The 22,924-nt window shown below is 39.4% G+C and overlaps 1 protein-coding gene across 6 annotated transcripts; it reads right to left on the bottom strand.

Annotated features, from left to right (window-relative positions):
• Window positions 1–2,207: 2,207 nt before the first annotated feature.
• Window positions 2,208–22,697, bottom strand: iffo1b (intermediate filament family orphan 1b). 6 transcript variants are annotated; one of them, XM_084943396.1, is made up of 13 exons: window positions 21,217–22,695; window positions 17,379–17,439; window positions 15,934–16,029; window positions 14,971–15,111; window positions 14,687–14,871; window positions 14,461–14,587; window positions 10,799–10,891; window positions 9,373–9,503; window positions 4,423–8,796; window positions 4,197–4,272; window positions 3,850–3,960; window positions 3,546–3,689; window positions 2,208–3,181 (listed from the first exon to the last, which is right to left on the bottom strand). In XM_084943396.1, the coding sequence occupies exons 1-9, from the start codon at window positions 22,188–22,190 to the stop codon at window positions 8,697–8,699; spliced, it is 1,908 nt and encodes a 635-aa protein (XP_084799522.1). In that variant the 5' UTR covers window positions 22,191–22,695; the 3' UTR covers window positions 2,208–3,181; window positions 3,546–3,689; window positions 3,850–3,960; window positions 4,197–4,272; window positions 4,423–8,696. The 6 variants fall into 6 exon arrangements, with proteins under 6 accessions (XP_084799522.1, XP_084799521.1, XP_084799520.1 ...); XM_084943395.1 differs by having other exon boundaries at window positions 4,197–8,796; XM_084943394.1 differs by having other exon boundaries at window positions 3,850–4,272.
• Between the last annotated feature and the right edge of the window lie 227 nt (window positions 22,698–22,924).

Genomic DNA, 22,924 nt, shown 5'->3' with positions numbered 1-22,924 from the left:
GTTCATGCTAGAAATGTGTTTTGGAGTTTGTACGTGTTTTGTCTCTAGGGGCCACCGCATATATTTATATATAAACATATATAAATAAAACCACTTTTTTTTTTACATTAGTAATTCCTTTTGTGCATAATTTTATATTATTGTTAATAATAAATTAATTAAAGCAACAAAACAACCTGAAGAGGCGGTTCGGAGCCGAAAGAGCCGGCTCTTTTTAGTGAGCTGAACCGAAAGAGCCGGTTCTCTAAAAAGAGCCGAAAATCCCATCACTACTAGCAAGAGTGGTTAGTTGCCTGGACTCGCGATATCACAAGATCACACGGGATTTTAAACAACAGGCAAATCACTGCGGTTATGAAACCAACTAGTATTTATTGTGGTTTAACCTGTCAGAGATACAAAATATAACGAAAATTATGTATGAAGCTTTGCAATCATAGTTTTCCTATTTTTTAAGCATGGAGTGTATGATGATGTAGTGGTTAGCACTGTTGCCTCACAACAGAAAAGTCCTGAGTTTGAATACACCGACTGGCACCCTTCTGCGTGGAGTTTGCACAATTTTGTTGGCTTTGGCTTCCGTTAGGTGAATTGATGATGGTGAATCTTAATTATCTGTGCTGGTTGTCTGTCTCGCTGTGTTAGACTGGCGAAATGCTCACCACACCAAAGTATAAGTCTTTAAATGAACTTAAAACAATCATGGAACGGATTTCATTAATAAATGTTTTTCTATTAGCAGTAAGTCAATTGATTTAAGTTGGACTCAACTGCAAAAGTTGAATAAATTGATGATGAACCAACTAAGTTGGTCCAGCTCAAGTACCTTAAGCTGGAATAACAAAATTGCGTAATGCTAATCACGTGGGAATCCTTTCCATGATTTTATTATGTTCATTCAAATTGTTATTTTTTGAGTGTGTAAGAAAAAGCAGGTTTACTGAAACCACAGAAACTCAGATGAGTCACTGGAGTAACAAGCTGTGTGAAGCTAACCTACTGGGTGATGGGTTTTCTTCAACAAACTGAACAAACTTCATTTCTTCATTTCTTTCGTCTTCATTTCCTCATTCATAGATTCAGTATAAAAAAAAATATAGGAGTGCGGTAATATGCAGAAGTTTGTTAGATGAGTGTTCATTATTTGTTATATTTAACAATTAGTCATCACAGATAAATCACTTGAAAGTCTGCATCTATTTAAAACTTTGGACGGTATGAAAGGTGTCGGGTTATGAAATAAATACAATAGATTATTGTCACGATAACTATTTAAATAAAATGTATCTGTATGAAGTTTTAGACTGATTGATAAACAGCATTTGTCGTGCAGTGATCAGTCACTCTGATAGAAAATTGCCTGGCATCTTTACACTGTCGTCTAAAATTTGTATTAAGGGTAATCTGTAAAAGTGTCAACACAGTGTGAACACTCCTTTGTGCATATTATTTCTCTGTGGAATGTTTCTGCCTGCCACGTGCCCTGTTCATGACACTTTGTGTTGAAGGTAGACAGAAAAAATTTAACTGTTGTCATGTCTCTATGTCGTCTTTCTTTTCTCTCTCCTTTTTCCTCACCTCTCTTACTCTGAGCCTGTTTCTGCTACAGACCTTTGTCCTATTTAAAAGGGTGTTTTCTTCTTCTAAATATTGTTAAAATCATCAGAAGGATGACTGTGTATTTGGCTTTCTATCTATAATATTGTATGGTGTTTATCTTGAATTAAAGTGCCTCCAGATGACTGTTGTTGGTGTTTGACCATATTTAAAACTCATCTGATTGTAATACAGGGAAATGTTGGTTTTTACAAATAATAACTGCGCGTGTTGTTTTTACTCATTTGCATCTTTTATTCATTCAGCTTTCTTGACATATTGCATGCAGCCGCTCTGCAGTGACACTTTTTGGCCACAATTACTTTTTCCTAATGTTTAAAGCTGTGAAGTCAAACATTTGGAGTTGTACACGATTGTCATCAGATTGTGTGGTGAAATTTTCTAAACTAAAAATATTTTGAAGTAGGGCTTTATCATGTGGGAAGACAGAAATCAAAAACACTTTTGCCTTTTCTCTGCCATCATTTCCCCTAAAAAGCTAAATAAAGCAAACAGATTTCTGTGCCTTAACAAAAGTTTTTGCTTTTTCTTTTTAGTGTTGTTACCTGATTCGTATTTGAGGTGAGAGACAAACGACTGCAAAGTCCCAGTAAGGTGCGTCAAAACAAGGATTTTATTGAAACACATATGGGGGGAAGTCGAGCACGATCACTCAAACAGCATCGATCTTCCCTGAACAATAGTTGGGGTGGATCATTTATACCAACAATATGCGTCACCCCAGATGAAAAACAACATGCATGTTCCAGTAATTCTATCTCAGGAGATATTCTAAAAAAGAACAGTTCCTTCCTATGTTCGTCCACCGCCTGCCAGATGCATTCTGTTATTACACTCTTCTGGACTTATCAGAACTAAACTGTCACGTATGCAGGTACACAACATTTGCAGTCAGTTTACTCAGGCAGACTATGTGTCTGTGTTGTTAACCTTAGCGCATGACCTCCCTCTACGTCATCTGTTACCAGGCAAACATCCATAGCACAGGGCACACAGCCTTTATTTCATCTCTTAAACAATCATGTATAATATGTGTTAAATTGTATATATAGGCAATTCTTTCAACTTGAACTTTGCTCCATAGATCAGTCGAACTCGCGCCGGCTGTAGCTTCAAACCATTAATTAACTTCAACTCTTTAATAAGCACAAAAAGGCATATGTGTGTATAAGATTATAATGTAATTATACTAACACCTGAAATACAGACTTTAATATAACATCAACAGTTTCAATAAACGTGTCAATGAAATGATAATAATGATAAATCATAAGTGATGCAACAGTAATAATAATGATTATGAATAGTAAAATAATATTTCATCCCGACAGTGTGTAACTGTGGACAGACTTCATTGAGCTCTTTAAACACACTTTCATGCTTACAACATTGCAGGAATCATACACTGATTTCACTAAAGCATTTGTGTTTTAGTTGTTTGGCATCTTCTCACAAGACACTCAGTTTCCCTCTCGGGTCCACCTGATGCATCTAAAACCATCCTCGCAGTCACATTTCATATCAGACGTACTGGTGCAGTTCTGAACCACTTTAAGATGAAACTCTGAGAAAGAGTGAAATAGAGATTATTATAAAGAGTACTCTAGAACATAGAAAAGCATTTCCTTTGTGACACTTTCATGTCAGCTTGATGGCATTGCACTTTTTTAGAGAGCATAAAGATTTCCAGGAATATTTTCAAACCTGTTCATATTAGACAAGTTTTGCATATTCATGGCAACTTGAGAGGAACCTGTTCTCAGAATGATCTGATATTAACGGGATCCAGAGCTAAGATTACATATCCTGTCACTTTTTTTTTTTTAATGGCTGTGGTAAAGTTGTTTGCTTTGACACTGGTCATTTTGCCCACTGTTGGTTTGAGCTTATCTGACATGAGAATTCAAAGTGTTCTTCTCGGTACTTACTGGTTGGGGTTGGGTCTGGCATCTTCTCACAAGACAAGCAGTTCTTTTTGTCATGGGTCCACCTGATGCATCTAAAACCATCCTCGCAGTCACATTTCAAATCAGACGTACTGGTGCAGTTCTGAACCACTTTAAGATGAAACTCTGAGAAAGAGTGAAATAGAGATTATTATAAAGAGTACTCATCACAGTACATGTGGAGTTACTATTAATGGTTTATCAGCTTTTTATAGAAAACCAGAGATCACGGGTTTATCAAAATCCTGATGAAACCATTAAAGGTGGAAATGAAAACTTTCTTTACTAGGGTTGCAGTCTCCAAAGCAGCGATGGCATTCATCTTCATAGTTCCAGTCAGTTGTGTAACTTCCAGCAGGACAGTGTTCACATGTTGTACAATCAGTCTGATACATACCTGTGAGTACAGAAAAAACAAGAGGAAAGACGTGCAGACTCGGAGTGAGTATTGGTGAAGGATGTGGTCATACTGCACGAACTCAGCCTGCGTCATTTTTCATCAATGCAGAAAATCAAAACAACACACAGACAAGAAAGAATCATATTTCACACCACGGTACCTAAAAGAGATTCATATTTCTGAGTAAATGTAAACTGATGAACAGAATTTTAAAAATATTAATAGAAGCTCACATCAAGTTATCACACATTTCCTCCCTGCAGGGCAATAGTTACACTCTCTCCCACCAACGTTGTAGGCATTCTTTGGCTGTCAACACAGATAGATATAAATCACTAAAATAAAAAAGTCCTCATTAACTCATCATCCATGCCACATTCACTCATGTCAACTATTTTTCTTAATTGATAAAAGTGTATGCAGTAATTAAGGCGAATGGGTTAGAGAACAAAGTCTTACTGTGGGAAAGCTGAGCACCAACTGTGTGGATAACATCAGGAGGGCCACAGAGTATTGCACCAATCCCATTCTGTGGACAGATGTAAACACTACTGCGAAAAGGCCAAGGATCAAAATCTATAAAAGCTAACGCAACTACCAAGTTAATATCACAAATAAAGGTTATTACAATAAAACAATAAATGTCAAAATTAAAAGAAAAAGGAAATCTTTTCCTTCAGTATCATGTTCCTGTTGTTCAACTTCTGTTGTTTTGCTAACTTCCTCAAAGTGTGCCCCACCCTTTTGTCTTTTTGTATCTTTCTCTGTCATCTTGCTGAACATCTGTGTTATTCTTTCTTTACCTGGTTACATATTGCTGCTTCCCACACTCTGACCCCTACCAGCCTGCTAAAACTGACTAACATTTATGCATCAAAGCTCTAAAGCCTCATCATTTCCCATATAAACTGACAGCTCATGAAGAATAAATACCCAGAGTGAACCACTCTAATGTGCTTATTTGACAAAATAGAAGAGCATTTTGTTTAATCCTATCTAAGGAGTTTAAGGAGTCTGGAAACCTTCACAAACATATTTAAGTACATTTGTTTTTCTTTTACTGTTTAATTTAGCTTTAAGCCAACTGTTGAGTTGATTATATATTAATATGGCAACATTTTCCATGTTAAATATTTCTATGTAGGTTTTAAAGTGTTTTAAGCACTTTATATTTCCAAATTGAAGTCCTGGAAAAAATCCCTGTTTTGCCATGTAAAATGTAAAATTTGAAATAAGGATGATCAAGTATAAAGGATAAAGGTGTTAACACAGGAACACTTCTTTTAGGTTTTGAGTTTAATGTTAAGATGGATAGGAAGGGTAAAATTCTGGTCATCTCACCCCAATCTGTTCCAGCAGATGGTCACCCTCTCTGAGCCTGGTTCTACTGGAGAATTGTATTTAAAGGGAGTTTGTCTTCCTCCAAAATTTCATTAAGTGGTTACTTAACAAGATTTGGATCTTTCATTTTTTTTTTATCTGTAATGCTTCAGGGTCTTTATCTTGGTATAAAGTGCCTTCAGATAACTGTTAGAAAAAAACTGTTGAACTTAATACAGGGAAATAACTGCACGCCTTGTTGCTCAGTTGCATCTTTTATTCATTCATCCAGCGTCTCTCGACATATTACATACAGCAGCTCTGCAGTGAAGCCTTTTCCAGCCAAAGTTACTTTTTCTTGATGTTTAAAGCTGCAAAGTCACACATTGGGATTTTAGATCAATAGTTCTGACTCTGTGGAATAATTTTCTTTAAAAAAATTTGGTAAATAAGTTTTTCTGTTGTGTGAAGACAGAAAACAAAAACTCTTTTGCTCTCATCTGCCATCATTTCCACCGTGGAGTCTTCATTCAGCTCTGTTCTTTAAACACGAGTATATATTCAAAGCTATATTTCTATTATGCATATAATATCAAAGCCATCATTTCACAAAAGCATTTGCATTTCCGTTCATCTTCCTGAACTGAGATATTTTTACACTGACTTTACTTGGCATACACTCATAAAGAAACAGCGTAACTGGGAAAGAAAACCTAGATGATCATCAGAATCTGAATTTTTCACGTGGTCACCATGAAAACACAAAAGTCATTTTGTTGGCGTTGAACTGCTTGAGACAATATGAGATTTTACAGTTTGATCCTTCTTAATGTTGTGCATCTACCCCAGTAAGAGTCTTCTTAAAACACTCGCTGGTCAGACAGAAGGCCCATAAACATACACACTGGCACATGCATACATATAAATTCACTCAGTGCGTTAAAGTGTAACGGTACAAAGAGAGACGGTGTTTTATGCCTTTAACAATGCACCCGCAGCTGATTACAACTGCAACACATGCATGAGCTAAACTGCACCCTCCTGCTGAAACAAAGTACTAAAGTGAGTTATTTCACCTGGTTCATCTACACAGAAGAAACAACACCATTTAAAACAGTGTCTGATAATAGAGTTGTGATGGAGGGGGCGTCCACCTGACAGCTGTGTTTTCCTACGAAGGAACATGTGGGTTAAATATGCCAATAGACATAACTAAAGTAAAAATGAGGTATGTGATGCGTTCACCAACGACATTTTTTTTCATAAGGAAAGGAAATCTAAATAGAACAAATCGTCCGTTTTCAGCAGGTCAGCATATTTTGTTTTTCAGGTTAGACTACTGATTGTTTCTTATGGTACAGTTTTGCTTTGCTCTTCTTTTCTATGTGCAAAACGTAGGTTCACTTCTATACATCAAGCACCTTGGTGAAATAGCTTCAGCAGCTATGTTTAGTCTTTTTTTAAAGCAATTTCCTGTTGATTCACAATCTAAATATTATTTTGGCACTCGGTGACTAACTTACATTATTACATGACAGCCTTTTTGTTTTTCCACTATCCTCAAAGTGATTCTGCTCAACCATGCAGCTTTACTCAAACATACAGCCTTCACTCTAATCTATAATAAGCATTACTGCTAAAAAATAAAGATTATTAACAACACTTACATGACCCTTGAGTGACTCTATCATCCAGTACTTTAGTCGGTCTTTGAAGTGCAGCAGACAGAGACTACGGTTACGTTCAAAACTAAAAAAAGCAACCTCCCAACACTGTGGTCATTGCTCCCTCACCTTTCCCGAAAACTACAAAGTTCAAAGCAGACTACGGTGTTTGTGGTATTTCAGATGTGACTCATATGAAATGATTGGAGCTCCAACATAGTCAAGATGATCAATGTTGGAATTCTCTGTGAACAGCAGGGTGGTTTGGTCTGCCTAAGGCTGACACCAAAACGATGGTGATATAGACATGCGACTTACTACCGTGACTATGTTGTATTATTGTTAAAAGTTTCTGCACCTGCACAGGAAATATAAGCTAATTTGGCCATTTATTTACAGATTTAGGATAAACGAATGTGTCCAAATGAATCAAGGAACAAATCAGCCTCTGCTGTGTCACAGATGTAGCTCGCAGGTTACGGAGGCCAAAATCTTGATTTCATTGTTTGGATTGTTTGCTTTTGCCATGTTATCCTTGACTAAATTCTGTATAAGTGTTCTTTGTCAATGCATATCTTCTCCCACATCATTATAGAAACAGTCTTCTTGCACCAAATCGACCAGCTCAGTGGTCAGACGACTACTACTAATTTTTATTTAAGAATTTGTCATAAAAATCCTGATATAAAATCTGCCAGGAGGCCCACAGTTTTCAACTTATAGCCAACATATTACTGCCATTTTTCAAACAATGTGGTCCTCAAAGCGAACACATGTACACTTTCTGAACTGGAGGCATCCGAGTGAGAGGAGTGACATTCAACTTTCCCAATTAACTCCTGTTATATTTGATCAAGGGCTACTGGAGAAGAATAGAAAGAAACTCTTATATCATCTGGTTTAAGGCTTAGGAACACAAAACACCACAGATCTGAAGAGCAACTTCAGGATTTTAGTTATTTTTTCAAATCACTTTGAAATGACTTGAAGTTTTAAGGTTTTTACATACATTTCCCTTGTTATCCAGAAAACACCTCACTTTATTGGAAGGAGGCCTGTTGGTAGTCAAAGACTCAACTCTGTTGCTCCAGTAAAAATGCACATAATGTTTGCGTTTTTCTGCTTTTCTTCTGTATCTTTAACTTTTCATTTATTGCCTCAGGTTTGCTTTGCCTGTGATTCTATTATCGTTTATGCAAGAGATATGGTGAACTGTTAATGCAGCTGCAAGCCAGTAAAATGCTCTCTCGCAGCTTTTTATTAAACCTACATGTGTGGATAAAGATTCAAATTCAAAAATTCAGTGTTATATTATTTTAAGACTGAAGCTTCATTGTTTCCTGGAAATATTCCTGTAAATGTGACTTTAACTTTTAGAGCTTCAGTGACCATAAAAGCAGATCAGAGATGAGTTTAAGACGCTTACATTATCCTTGTTTTAGCTTGTGCCCGTTTGTGTATAATGAATAAGTCATGCTATGTCTTCCTGTAACCACACTTACAGTCAGCTGACCCTAGGTCCTTCAACCTACTGAATCGTCACAAAATGAAGCACAATGACAGACTTTCTCGCTCAGTCAGTTCCATCTCACTTTCCAAAGTGTCCAGAAAAAGAAATGACTCGTCAAACAAGTACGTAAACATGGTGTTGCCGTAGTCACGTAGTCAGCGCCCATTGTATCGGTGTGGTCATGGATGCACTTGCGATCATGTGACCACAGCCGCTGTTAACGCTGGAGTGAGCATGTGTCATGTTCTCCCATTGCTCGAGGAAGAAGGTGGAGATACCGACGGCTTGTCGTTTTCTCCCGCTTCACTCTCCTCAGCGGGTGGAGGCACAGCAGACGGACTGAGAGGGGCAGAAAGAGAAATGCATCATTTTTTCCAGTAAAAACTAAACTCGCTCTACCTGTGGGTTCGGTGGTTCGCTATAATTTTCATTAAAGGTTTTGATATAAAGTGCGATATTTTCAGATGGATAAATATTACGGCTTTTAGGTAAATGGAGACAGTTGGCATAGATTTTCAGGTAATAAAGTCCAGCCAGTTAAGCATAAAGCTTATTTATATTTAAAGTTAAATAAACATATAGTAAATAGTGTAGTCATAACTAAGTAATAACCATGTCTATCCATGTGTATCAGGTGTATAAACAGGTAACAAATCAAAATAAAGAAAGTTGAAATAATATAATGCATTTTGACAAAACTGGATTATAATAATAACTTTACTAGATACACATAATTAAAGCTGAATACACCTATACTGTAATGTTTTATAACCCATTTAATAAATGTTTATTTTAAATACAATATAAATTAGATATGCTGTATACACTGAAACTGCTCGAATAGTTGTTTTTTTTAAAGGAAGCTAAATAGATCAATAAAATCAACATCAAGTGTGTGTTTATGTGCGTGTGTACCTGTCTTCGCTCTGTGTGATGAGTCTCCTGCAGGTCTCCATCTGAACATCCAGGCCTCTCTTCATCGAGCACATCTCCATGTACTCGTGCAGGTGTCGGTTCATGTCGCTCTTAGCTGTGGCCAATTCCAGCTACAGTCAGAAAACTGAGAGTTAGACTAAATCACTCCAAGAATACATACCCATGCAATCAACAGCAATCTAACAGAGTCTCGGTCTCACTTCCTCACCCATGCAGTCAATATCAAAACAAATGTAAAAAAAAAAAAGTGCATGCCTTTGCAAACAGACTCCCGTTAAGTGAACGTTTGCTATTTCTTTTGTTTAACATGAGCACTTGTATAATCGCTCATTCAAAAATCAGTCGCTGGTTATTGTGAAAATCTTCAGGCTACAACTGAACTGAAGTTGTAGCCTGCAGTTTAAAGTGAGTTTTCAAACTCAGACCGCAGACATTCTGAATGTGTTCTGGCACCAATTCATGTTTAAATTTTTTCACACACTGAACTCCTTAAAGTTACTGATGGTGTTTAGATCCTTGTGGATAGCTTGTTTGGTTTAGTCGCTGATTTTGGTGCGATAGTCAAAAAGGCAAAGTTTGACGGATGTAGTTTCTGTTAAGTTATAGCTGGGATTTAATAATCAAATGTAAAAAATTGGAAGGATCACAGCTTTATTACATAGTAAGTCACATTTAAGCTGGGTGAATGATGACTAGGGTGTAAAATAAAGACACTTAGGTTTAAAAAAATCCAGCTCCACTAGATTATGAGGCAATCTATGCTCTCTATTTGCCCTTAGCCAGAGTGAATCATGCTATCAGCGCTCACTTGATGATGGCTTTTCCCATTTCCCATGCACTGCTTAACTCAGTCTAAACATACTCTGACCAGCGTTTCCTCTCTCACAGTAAACACACCCATGGCTGGTTTATAAGACAAGGACAGAGCTTAGTTAGTCCTCGACTACAACCTGTTTTCAGTGAAGCCCTTCATTTAATTTTTCTTTTCTAGCCCGGAAGTGGGCTTAGTCAATGTCTGAGAAATATCTGTCAAAGTTTAGAGTTAGACTCAGAGTTTGTTAAACCTGCTTTCTTGAACAACCCCCTGACTATGTGCAGCCAAACTGCTCAGGTTTGCATAAACTCATCTAAAATGTATGAAAGATGTAAAGAAAGTCCTTTAAAGTACTTTACAGTTTAGTAAAGATTAAATTCAGCAAGGCAGGCTACTGCCCCCTTAAAACAAAACATAGTAATAGTATTTCACTTAATGTCATTATTTAGACATCATATTGTCTTGTGAATGCAAGACACAAAAAACAGTGCAGGAGACATAATGCATGCAGCAAAAATGAAAGAACAAACTGCCAGCATGTAGGATGAAGGAAGTTATTTAACATATAAAAGTACAGAGCAAGCGTCTGACCTCAATTTGGTCAATGGTCTCTTGGTATTCCTTCTCTCGAGATTTGAAAAGACATTCGGTGTCATTAATCACCTTTTCCAGACATTCCTCCTGCTGAAGACAAACACGGACATGGAAATTTACATGCGATGAAAGGTAGTTATAATCAGTTTAACGTGTGCATCATCAGACATCACCGCAGACATAGAACCATCAAAGCACAGCTGTTGCAGTGCTCCCATCAGCTCACATTTCACTGACTTATTTCCCACGGGAGAAAGAGCAGACTTTTCAAAGCGCACACAGGTGGTGAATGAAAACAAATACCTACATGCATTTCTTGGAAACAAACACCATGTACGCTAAATACAGGCTGGATTTGTGCGAGTGTTGTTTTGTTGCCTGAATTGGCCCGGCCACAGCAGAGCACCGAAGGGCAGCAGACTGAGCTTTGAAGGACTCCACTCTGCCTACTGTTCTGGATAAAGTCCACTTATAACCACACAAACAAAAGCTTCTTTGAAATCTGAAGCAATAATATCAAACCATGTGCACTTAGAAATTACAGTGCGCTTCCTCTACTTTATAAAACTCCTTTATGCAGTGACTTAAACAGTGTTTAAGCTGAAATGCTGAAACGGTTTTTTAAAGTAACAATAGATGTCAGATGTTTCTTTATAACTGCATTCACACAGGATGAACATCACTTGGTGGGGCTGAGAGAATTTAGTAATTAGTCATGCTCTCTGTTTTTGCGACAATGACAAAAATAGAGAAGCACACATGTGCCAATTAAAGAAACAGTTTATTTTTAAACTAAAGAACCAAAGAAATAACTTAAACTAGCCATGGGATGTGTAGTCAGTATTGCCAGCGGTGTGAGAGAGTGCGTGAGTGAGGAAACGGCATACGCAATGTTGTCTCGTGCCATGCAACAAACCAAGATACAACCAAAATCTCAGAAGTGTCTCTGGAGAGGAAAGCCACGCTGGCAGCTGAGCTCTGAGGGCGTTTGTAGAGCACACTGGGCCCAGGTGCTGCCAGTCATGCTAATTAGTCGGCACCTGCAGTACACGGGTGCTACACAGGCGGACTGAAATGCAGGTGGGGTGAGTGGGTCGTCTTGTGATGTTATCTGTGTTTCATTTTTTTTTGTTTTCCCTGCACCTTTTGCAGATGCATGACAATTCAGAAACTCAATTTGACTGAAACCTGAAAGGATGATGAGATGCCAACATATGGTAATGAAAATTTTTCCGTCTTTCAGAAAGATCAACAGTTACGGTCACGTGAAAAACAAAAAGAAAGAACTGCACAGCCCTGTGAAAAACAAAGTACCTCGTGTGAGTGAGCAGACTGGATGACCACCTTTAGCACAAATAACCTTAAGTAATTGTTTTCTATATGACGTTCTGTCTCTCACGTCCCTTTGGGGGAATTTTAGCCCACTCTTCTTCAAAGTGTTGCTTCAGTTTATTGAGGTTTGAGGGCACTTGTTTATGCACAAGTGTCTAACATCCCAGACCTGAGTCTGGTTGAGGTCTGGACTTTGATTGCACCACCTTTAGGCAAGGCAAGGCAAGGCAAGTTTATTTGTATAGCACAATTCAACAACAAGGTGATTCAAAGTGCTTTACAGAGACATTAGAAACAAAAACAAATAAAAAGCATGATTTAAAATTGATTAAAACAAGCAGACAAACAAACTAATTAATTAACAAACAAACAAACAAAACAGTATATAAAATCAAAACAGATAAAATCAGAACAATAGATAAAATCAGTAGTTAAAATGTACGTTTTGAAATTTAAGCTTAAAAGTGTGGATTTGGTGCTTTATTCAAATGCAGCTGAGAACAGGTGAGTCTTCAACCTGGACTTAAATAAACTGAGTGTTTCAGCTGATCTGAGGCTTTCTGGGAGTTTGTTCCAGATATATGGAGCATAAAAGCTGAATGCAGCTTCTCCGTGTCTGGTTCTGACTCTGGGAACTGATAAAAGACCGGATCCAGATGACCTGAGGGACCTGGAAGGTTCATACTGGGTCAGGAGGTCACTGATGTATTTTGGTCCTAAACCATTCAGAGCTCTATAGACCAGCATCAGAACTTTAAAGTCTATCCTCTGACGGACAGGCAGCCAGTGTAAAGACCTCAGAGCTGGACTGATGTGGTCCACTTTTTTGGTCTTAGTGAGGACTCGAGCAGCAGAGTTCTGAATGAGCTGTAGTTGTCTGACTGATTTTTTAGGTAGACCTGTCAAGATGCTGTTACAGTAATCAAGCCTGCTAAAGATGAATGCATGGACTAGTTTTTCCAGGTCCTGTTGAGACATCAGATCTTTTATCCTTGATATATTCTTGAGGTGATAGTAAGCTGATTTTGTTATTGTCTTAATGTGTTTTTCTAAGTTTAGGTCTGCATCCATCACTACACCCAAATTTCTCGCCTGGTTTGTGGTTTTTAGGTGTATAGATTGAAGTTCTCTGGTGACCTGTAATCGTTTTTCTTTGGCGCCAAAGACTATTACTTCAGTTTTGTTTTTGCTTAGCTGGAGAAAATTGTGGCACAACCAGTCATTAATTTCCTCAATGCATTTACCAAGAGCCTGTACAGGGCCTCGGTCTCCTGGTGACATTGTGATATATATTTGTGTGTCATCTGCATAGCTGTGATAGTTTATTTTGTTGTTCTTTATAATCTGTGCCAGTGGGAGCATGTAAATGTTAAACAGAAGGGGTCCCAAGATGGAACCTTGGGAAACTCCACATGTGATACTTGTCTGCTCAGATGTGAAGACTTAGACTTTAGACTTTGATTTTACAGATTTGCTGCTGTACATGTCCTGCTGGATGACCCAATTTGGCCAAGCTTCAGCTGTCAGACAGACGGCCGGATTTGACTCTAGAATACGTTGGTATGCAGAGGAGCTTATGGCTGACTCAGTAACTGCAAGGTGCCCAGCTCCTATAGCTGCAAAACAAGTTCATGTCACCCCCCACCCCACTGTTCCAGAAGTCTTGTGGTTTGTTCAGATGCAACTTTGCAAAACCAAGCTGTGCTACAATGGTTAAAGAAAATAGGCTTTCTCCTGGTAACCCTTACAAACAAGCCATACTTGTTGAGTCTTTTTTTAATAGTAATGTCATGAACTTGAACATTTAATATGCTAAATGTGGCCTGTCGAGTCTGAAAAGTAGTTGCAATCTGTCAGAGCACTGCACAGTCAGCACTTGGGGTGAATTTGCTCTGAGCTTCTGGGAACACTGCGGCAGTGTACTTAGTTTTTCACAGAAATGAATAGAGCCTTGTGAAAAAGTGCTTTCTCACATGACTGCATGTGTCAGCTTACTAAGTGAGGTCTGTAACTGGTGACCACAGATATCTGTCAATTTCAGTAAAACACAGGCTTGTTTATGCTGTGTGAATGTTTTCCAGTTACCCCACCAACAGTGATGGTGGGGTAACTTCTGACAGTCATAATCCCTTGCAATTAGTATTTTTAATATGCCACAAAGATGGCTAAAGGTAAATCTTTCAATTTTTCAGCTTTTTTGAAGCCTCTATATGTATGTTCATAAATTAGCTCCTCTCTGGTAGCCACAGGTATATTTCTAACAACTTTGAGAGAACTCTCTGTGAAGATTTAAAGCTCAATCTTAAACTTGAGTGACTGCTGCCTACCTCTCCCGGTGGGTGGGTGGGATCTGAAGGCAAAGTGCATCCTGGGAAATCCTCCCAAAGCAGCAGCGTCTCTTCAGTCTCCTCCCACGCTAGACTGTCACAGTCATCCTCAAACTCACATTCACGCCTGAAATTTTTTTTAAAAAAGTATCAATGCACACACACAAACGCACATGGCCTGAAAAGACGACTCAGATTACAGTAATTACATTTTCAGACCACTCACAGCTGGTTTAGCATCCTCTGCATCTCCTCATTGATCTGATTAGCAGCAGATCCACAGTGCTCCTCATCTTTAACCACTGCTCCGTCACTTTCGGAGGTGCTGACGGGCTCGTCACACTCACTCCCATTAAAGGACAGAGGGGTTTGTTTACGGCGGCAGTTTAGCGATGGTTGGTTATTAGGAACCTGCAGAAAAGTTTGGGTTTAGAGGATCAGACTAACAAGTAGACACTTGCTAAAAGCAGATAAAAAAGAACCAGAGATGATGAGATTAAACAGTTTTACCTGATACATTTGGATGACGTCTTCACAGTTCCTCTGCTGGGCCACATCACACAAACGAGCAGTGATGTCGATCCTGCGGCAGATGTCCATGTCCACCTTCATCGCTTTCTCCTGGATTTTGCTGTCCAAATCTGACAAATTCTACAGAGAGGATGGAGACAGGAACTGTTCAGCATCACTGGAAAACTGTACCAATAAGACTGATTATGACATAATAGTAGCACCATTTTCTTATACAGCACCCTAAAGATAGAAAATAAGACCCCTGAAAACTCAGGGGTCATCAATCCTCAGTCGTTTGGTACCAGACCGTGAGAGTTGAGGCTCAGTTGTGAAATTTATGGTTTTCAGGGGGGGGGGTTATCGTTAACTTGGTTTCCCTGGGTCTTTTCCTGCGTTGTAATTGTGTCTTATTTTGAAAGAAATATTTACGCGTTACCATAACAACCGGAAAGCATTAAGGGGCAGAGAAGAGGATGTTACTCTCAATGTTGTTGGCTCATTTCAGGAGGACGCTGTTAATAAAGTTACAGAATTACAAGGTTGGGCACCGCTGCTGTAACTAAAGCAAGCTGTTTCACACATGGACTTGGAGAATCCTTCCTCGGGAAATCTCCTGATTGGTTTACGTGGAGGTACTGCAGAGTGTGCGGGATGCAGAAACCATGACGACTACTCGCTAGCTATGAATTCACTGGACTATAACCTGCAGTACTCTCACATCAGCACAAATTGTTGCATTTGGACAGCAGACTTTGCACTATGGAGTTGGCAGGTTAAAGAGTTGGGTTGGATGTTTGCGTTCTCACAGCCACGTTTATCCAGGTGATGTCTAAAAAAAGTTCAGGGCTTCAGTGTGAAAGCAGCTTATAAGGACAAACTACCAAGTGAATGCAGAGGGACATCTGATTACTGTAAAGAGCTAAAACTGTTTGTGATTATTATATGAATGTATGAGCTTACATTGCTCAGGAGCCCTTTGAAGACAACCAGCTCCGTATTCAGATGCTGAACCCTGCGAACCAGCTCGTCCTGGCAGCCTTCGCTCTCCTGCAGGTCCTGCACACGCAAAAGAAGTCATAATGAACAAATACACTTAACCACAACTCTCTTTACTGTAGTTTTTGGGTCACATTGTGCAAAAAGATTTTATCTGCAAAGAGCACATTCAAATCCTAAATGCATAATCACTTCTGGGAAGCTCTAAATGAGTCTGACATCATGGTAACCCTCAAAGTCTCCCCGCTGATTTATTCACACGTGCTGCAGTTACAATACTCGAGAAGCTATTTTTTTTTTTTACCCCTTTGTGGGCTTAAAGTGCGGTGGTATTTCCTGTCAAATTGGGTCAGGTAAAGATTCCTCGCAATGGGGCACATGCTCAAAAACACATATACAGGAAACCACTGGGCTTAGAATGAGACCTTTGCCATGAAGTCAACATTTGGGGGGTAGGAGGCATTCATTTTGGGGGCTTTATCTGTCATCTCAGTGGTATTCATATTCTCGCTCTTAACTGTTACTGCACAAAAAAAGATGAATGTCACAGCTACTCTTCGTCACATGTGTCTACATGTGTCTACATGTAGACTAAAAGCAGACTTCAATCAAACACTAATGCTAATCAAGCTAGAACTGTTAGACAGCTTACTGAGTATTCATTTAATTTTTCAGCATTTCACTTTGGCTATATTTAAACTAAATGATGCCATAATGAATGGTTTCATTGTGGGAAAATGTGTTTATAAGGACACAAGTGCAAGAAATACAGATATTGCAATTTGATGGTTGGCGACAGGCAGATAAAAATACAACTTTCATTTCCTTAAATGCATTTTGGCACTGTTAGCAGTGGATGGTTAAGGGGTTTCAGGAAAAAAGCAAATCAATTAAAAGAGAGTGCACTAGCATTGGATGACTCATTGATAGCAGCTAAAGAAGCTAATAATCATTGCCAGCAAAGAGAAAGAGGTATGTGCTTGGCAAGATCAACAAACAGCTGCAGCACAATCTATATTAAACCAAACTAATCCGCCCTACTTCTCTCACTTTCATGAAACTATTTAACCTTTAACATTATTGTAAAGATGCCAGCGCAGCCTTAGCTAAAGCGTCTCATGCAGCATAGAATTAAAAAATTTAAAGCGAACGGATATGTATTAACAAACATTCACACACACACGTCTTTAATTCTGTCACTTCAGAGAACTCACATCAGTTTTCTGAGGACTGCCTGACAGCAACTATTGCGGGTACTTGCCAAAATCTAACCTCCGCCTTCATAATAACATATAATCATTTATAATATCGAGACTTTCAGTCCCCACAGTGGGACTATATAAACAGATTTATGTTCCCACATCTTGAGAAATACAAGAACAGACAAAAAAAAGGGTACATAATGTTACCTCCTGTAAGTCTGCAATCTTCTGTTGCAGATCCATCCTCATAGTGTATTCCTCTTCCCATCTAGGAGACACAGAGATAAGTTTAAGAAAGACATTAATAATCTTCTAGTTCATGTCCTCTCGGATACAGAGATCAGAGACAAAGAACAAAACATAAATTAGGTATTCATCAGCTCTTGACATTTATAAAAGCAGGCAATGCTCCTGTGAATCAATTCATTCAGGAAGTTGAAAGGCTAAAGGGGCTAAAAGTCCATTTAAAATGCACCTCTAACTGCAACAATCACATTCTTGATGATTCATTACATCAAGTAATTCAGCAATCAAGGATCAACCAAACAAAACACACTTTCGACAGGAGATGGATAACAAGTTGCTTAGCAGCAGCAATTTACTCTGCACTCACTGCTGAGCACCGCCTACCTAAAAGTGGAATTAAATCTGTGCTGTAACACTTTAACAGCCGCTGGTCTAGGCTGAGGCTGAGAAGGCAACCGCATGCTGCAGGGTTAAATGCAGTTGCCTGACTTCAGCTCTGACCTGAGGCCCTTTGCTCAGTCTTCCCAGTTTCCAGGCAAAATGCCTAAAATAACTAGCATATGTGTGACCAGACATGTAGTAAAAGTAGGTAAAGATGTACTAGCATCTCCAGTTTGTTTGGAGTCTCCAATTTGTTTCACACTAAATGTGAAACATTGATTAATGGCCAGAAAAGTGTTTTTGCAGAGTATTACATTGTTACAGTGAAGCTGACCTTTGACCCTTTGGATTCATCAATTTCACCAATTTAATTATTGTATGAAATATTGTTATTTTATAATAAGTGTACAAATTCTTCAGTTAACTAAATCCGTTTTATTCCTGACGCCACACGAATGGGATGGTTGTCCTGATCCAGACAACCTGAAAATATATATTATATATAATATAAATTAAATTTATAATTTCTAAATCATCAAAATTTACATTACATCTTTTTTTTTTTTTTTAAAAGGTGGAAATGGTCCAGGAAGGTCAGTAAATTGATCCTCGGCTCTTCCTGTCCATGTCTTGAAGTATCCTTGGGTAAGATACTGAACCCCAAGTTAGTGTGGGTGTAAATATTTGATAAAAATGCTTAGGCACAGATAAAAGTACTGTGTGAATGAGACTTGGAGTGCTCAAATTAAGTAGATAGGCTGTCATTTATCTGCACAAAAAAGCACAACTAGATTTCGGTCTAAGTGTTTGAGTCTCACACTAAAATCAGTTTACTGTAGTTATATTAAAGATAATAAAAAAGGTGTTCGACTGAGTGAATCACTGATCCCTCACAGGCCAACTCGCTGATGCATCTCAGACCATTGCCCGTGAATCTGATCTTTAACACATTTAAAAGCCTGAGCAGAGACTACTGCGTATGTGATCACAATTTCTGTGATTTCATACCACAAGGGGAATTTCACTCACTGCAGTCTGCAGCCTCTTATAAAAAAGCTGTTTAAAATGCAGAATGCTGCAGTACAAGAATCCCTACAGGGAATACTAAATCTGAAATAAACTGAGTCATGAAACAGGGGTTGTTGTTGTCATAGCAGGTGCTTGTTAGATCAGTAAGGAGAGCGCGCACAGAAAACTGAGAGGCACTTCCTTCTGCAAGCCAAGCCCCCCTCCACCAGTTACATCTTGCAGTGCATGCTGCATTGCAGATACAGTATGGAGTGTAGAGAGGACGACGGTGCGCAGTGGAAGGAAGAGAGTGTGAGAAAGGAAGAAAAGGTGCGACTGTGTCGGTTTTAAAAGAGAAAGAAAATATGAGCTAGAGCGTGTGGTTGGCAGAGAGAGGGTTTTTTTGGCAGTGACAGAAGGAGGGTAACGGGGGGAGAGACAGTTGTCCTTGAAAAAAATAAAAGAACAGTGCGGAGAGCTAGAGGAGGGTAAGTCTGAAAATTAAAATACACCACAAGCTGCTTTAGGTTGGAGTTTACAGTAAAGGTTCTAAAACAGATATAATAAAAAATAAGATAACAAGCATTACATTATAAAATGGTATTAATATTTTAAAAGCTATGTAATAGCCTGAATCTGAGAGAATAAGTTTCGCATGAAGAAACATTTTGTGACGTCCTCATTTGTCCTGAGGTAAACTGAAGGGGGCTGCAGAGACCCCTCAAAACAACTCATTAGGGGAGGAAAAGACTGAGAGGGACAAAGTGTGTGAAACCCCTCGATTCACAAATAAAATGTATATATGTCTGGACAGCAGGCTGGGAAATGAGGCACACTAGTGTCTCTACAGACAGAGAAAGCATGCGTCTCATCTGTCTCACACTCTCTGGATTGTTAAAGTCATCAATGTGCTTCATACACAAAGAGCCTACTATACTGTGCTCAGGATCTCCGCTGTGAAGAATGCATGGCTGCTCAATTGGATATAATCTGAGGGAATTTAATGATGAATGCGCAAAGGACCTTTTGGAGTTAACAAATAATTACAAATAATACACAATCCACCAAAGCTGTTGGACAAACTTCAAATTTACAACAGGATTTATGCAGTTTTAGATGTCATTGCTAAGCTTTCTGGAGAAAAGACCAATCACATTGTTCCATATTAGCGATTAAGTGATTGGCCACATACACAGACAGCTGTCTTTCTAAAATGGAGATCAAAGCATCCATATTTGAACTGGTGATGTCATCAGATAAAGTCGCATGAGCTGACAGCAGCAACTGTGGATTACACGCTCTCATATTCTCAGCAATGGTTAATCCGCTTCTACTCATCCATCTCACTTTCACAGAATAAGAGTTGATGCTTGTTGTTCTGCATCAAAACCCTCAGATATTTAGTTGATTGTTGATAAGCTACAACCAGTAAATGTTCAACATAAAAGATTGGTTCTTACTTGAAAAGGGGCTCATAGCCAAATCTCCCATAAATAATTAGTTCACTTAAATGTTGGTAAGGCTGTAAGTAATGAGTCTCGACATAATATCCAAAAATACAATCCTGAATTCTATTTTCACATTTCCTCTCTGAACTTGTCTCTAGATAAAATCATTACTGCCTTTCAGCATAAACATGATGGCTCTCCAGAATACTCTTGTAAAGAAAATGCACCATTCAGTTTGAGTGACCACATGTTAATAAAATCCAAATAATATACTAACCTGCTAATATTTTCTTGCAGAACATAATGTGACAAAAAACAAAGATGGGGCCATTTTTTTTCTTTAGAAAATGGTGTCATCACACAGTTTGTCCAGCTCAGACTCCACAGTTTAAAAACACTCGGATAAATGTCTGCAGCACTTGTGTAAGGACATCTACAACAACACATTCTTGGAAAGATAATAAACAATGAGACATTATCTTCTCTTTTAACATAAAAGAATGGGTGTTTATGCGTATTATTTAAATAATATTTGCTAATATGTCAGTATAACAACTTTTACCTCTAAAAGCTGATACTGATGTTGGCATCTGACCCATAAAACGTGAACAAACTGAGCTAAATGTTTGGCTGCACAGAGGACGACCACTAAGCTTTGACCTTGATTCTACTTCATGTTTGTCCCCTGATGTGTTAATATTTTTTTAGTGTATTTGTAGCAGCAGCACCTGCCTCTGTGGTTAGTCATGTGATGAATGCAGTTCCAGGCTTGAAGTGATTGATGTAGAGTTTTTGTGCTGACTCTGTGGTGTAGCAGGAGACAGCTGGTCTGCAGCTGTTCTGCTCACTTCTCCAAAGTAGAGCATTACATACACTCAATAAAGCTACAGAGCAATCACAATATATATATATTTTTTTAAATGGCCCTGGAGGAACTGCAATAAAAGGTTTGGTCCATTTACCTGCGTTTATACTCATCTCTCTCCCTCTTCACTTTAGCCAGGACATTGTACAGGGCTCTTATCTCGGGGGTGATGGTGTCAATCTGGACACCAACTCCATCCGGGTGCACCCAGGATACTCCTGGGCTGGTCAGACGCTCAGCACCGGGGCCGAACTTGCGGGTGTGGTTGTAAGACCAAATTGTGCCCGGAAGGAACCGTGGAGGAGGGTTGGTGGAGGCTCCCGGACCTGTGCTGTTGTTAGTTCCCGTTTTAGAGCCAGATCCCGGGGAGTCCACACGGGGGGAGGATAGGCTGATGGTGATGGCTGGGTTGCAAGCGGCATTTGTTTGTGTTGCACTCGAGTTTTCAGAGGCTGCAGGTGGCAGGGCTGGCGCGAGAGGCGTTGTGAACAGTGTCGTAGGCCTCCTGGCCGAGTTGTTGGTGTTGTGGAAGGGCAGGGAGCCGGGCCTAAGCTGTATCGTTCCGACAAATCCCGTCTGCACGCTTACCTCCTGGGTGTGCGCTTGGTTCTCACAGCATCCACCTTTGCAGCCCTTGTTGGTGTCCAGCGCCTGCTGCAGCTGCTTCTCCAGAATCTTATTTCTGCGCTCTAATTCGTGCACTTTAGCCAAAAAGCATCTGAAGCGCAGGTTGAGAGTTTTGAGGACGCTGATGTTGGAGCCCAGGTCGTTTCTGAGAGCCATCGCAGCAGGGGGATGCGGCACAGGGCGGTGCTGATAGTGGCTGCTGTGATGGAGATAAGGTGAGGACTGCGAGGGTGCGGTGAAGTCAGGCCCCGGGCCGGGCTGCTCACCCAGCAGAAGAAAAGCCGGGTCCGGTGCACCGAAAACAGCGTCGGGAAGGAGACCTGAGGGAGAGTCCGGGTGTCCGGGCGCCTGGTTCTGCTGCGGATGCTGTTGGAGATGCGCGTTGGCCCCCAACAAAGGATTCATGCTATGGTATGGAAAACTGAATCGCTGCAGATCTGGCATGAACACGGACAGGAACTGGCTTGCTACAACAGAATATTGTTATAATATAGATAATAAGAAGTCTGACATCCAGGAACGGCGTGTGCGTAAAACGCCTATAGCCCCGTTCACTTGGTTATATAACTGTTTATAAATAAGAATCTTATCCTTAAAGCCCAAAGGTCTTAACGTCGGCTGATGGATCAGTGCTCTCTGACGATCCACAGAAAAAAAAACCCAGCCTAAATCGGGACAGATGGATTTGGAAGAAGACTACAGAACAGTGGACGTGCGCCTCAGCGTGATGCTTTGCAAAATAAATGTAAAATAAATGAAGAAAAAGCCGCAGAGCATGAATGAATAAGAAAGAAATCCGGCGTCTCCGCGTTACTGAAGTTCTGGCAACAAGCTGTGACCGCAGGCAGGAGAGAGCGCTGCGGGATTGGAAGATCCGTCTGCCGTAAATACGCGAATAGAGGAGCCTCAATTAACTGTTTGCTTTCTTGTTCACATTTGAAATCATTAGCCACAGCTCCAAACAAAAAACATTAGAGGATTTAGTGAAACTGGAATGAACCGTGACGTCAGACCTGGAAATCACGCTTTCACTGTTTTGCGGTCATTTAAATTTAAGTTAGAATTAGTCCAGTTTTTTTATTTATTTATTTTTTTAGAGTAATTCAGCATGTTTGTTTATTCTTATTAAATCTGATGGAGAGTTAAACAAGAAGACTGCTATCCAATTCGCCAGTTAC

Source organism: Perissodus microlepis, chromosome 11, assembly GCF_051167445.1.
Source record: "Perissodus microlepis isolate ML-2025 ecotype Zambia chromosome 11, ASM5116744v1, whole genome shotgun sequence".
NCBI classification, from domain to species: Eukaryota; Metazoa; Chordata; class Actinopteri; order Cichliformes; family Cichlidae; genus Perissodus; species Perissodus microlepis.
The sequence above is the reverse complement of the archived record's forward strand: the minus strand, read 5'-3'. Positions and strand labels throughout refer to the sequence as shown.

Excerpts from the sequence above, each read along its gene's own strand:
- iffo1b (XM_084943393.1), bottom strand. The coding sequence starts at position 22,190 with ATGCCAGATCTGCAGCGATTCAGTTTTCCATACCATAGCATGAATCCT. Across the intron at positions 14,872-14,970 it reads ACGTCATCCAAATGTATCAG|GTTCCTAATAACCAACCATC; the intron begins GTAAAACTGTTT and ends ACTTTTCTGCAG. Across the intron at positions 10,892-14,460 it reads CCACCCACCCACCGGGAGAG|CAGGAGGAATGTCTGGAAAA; the intron begins GTAGGCAGCAGT and ends GTTTGTCTTCAG.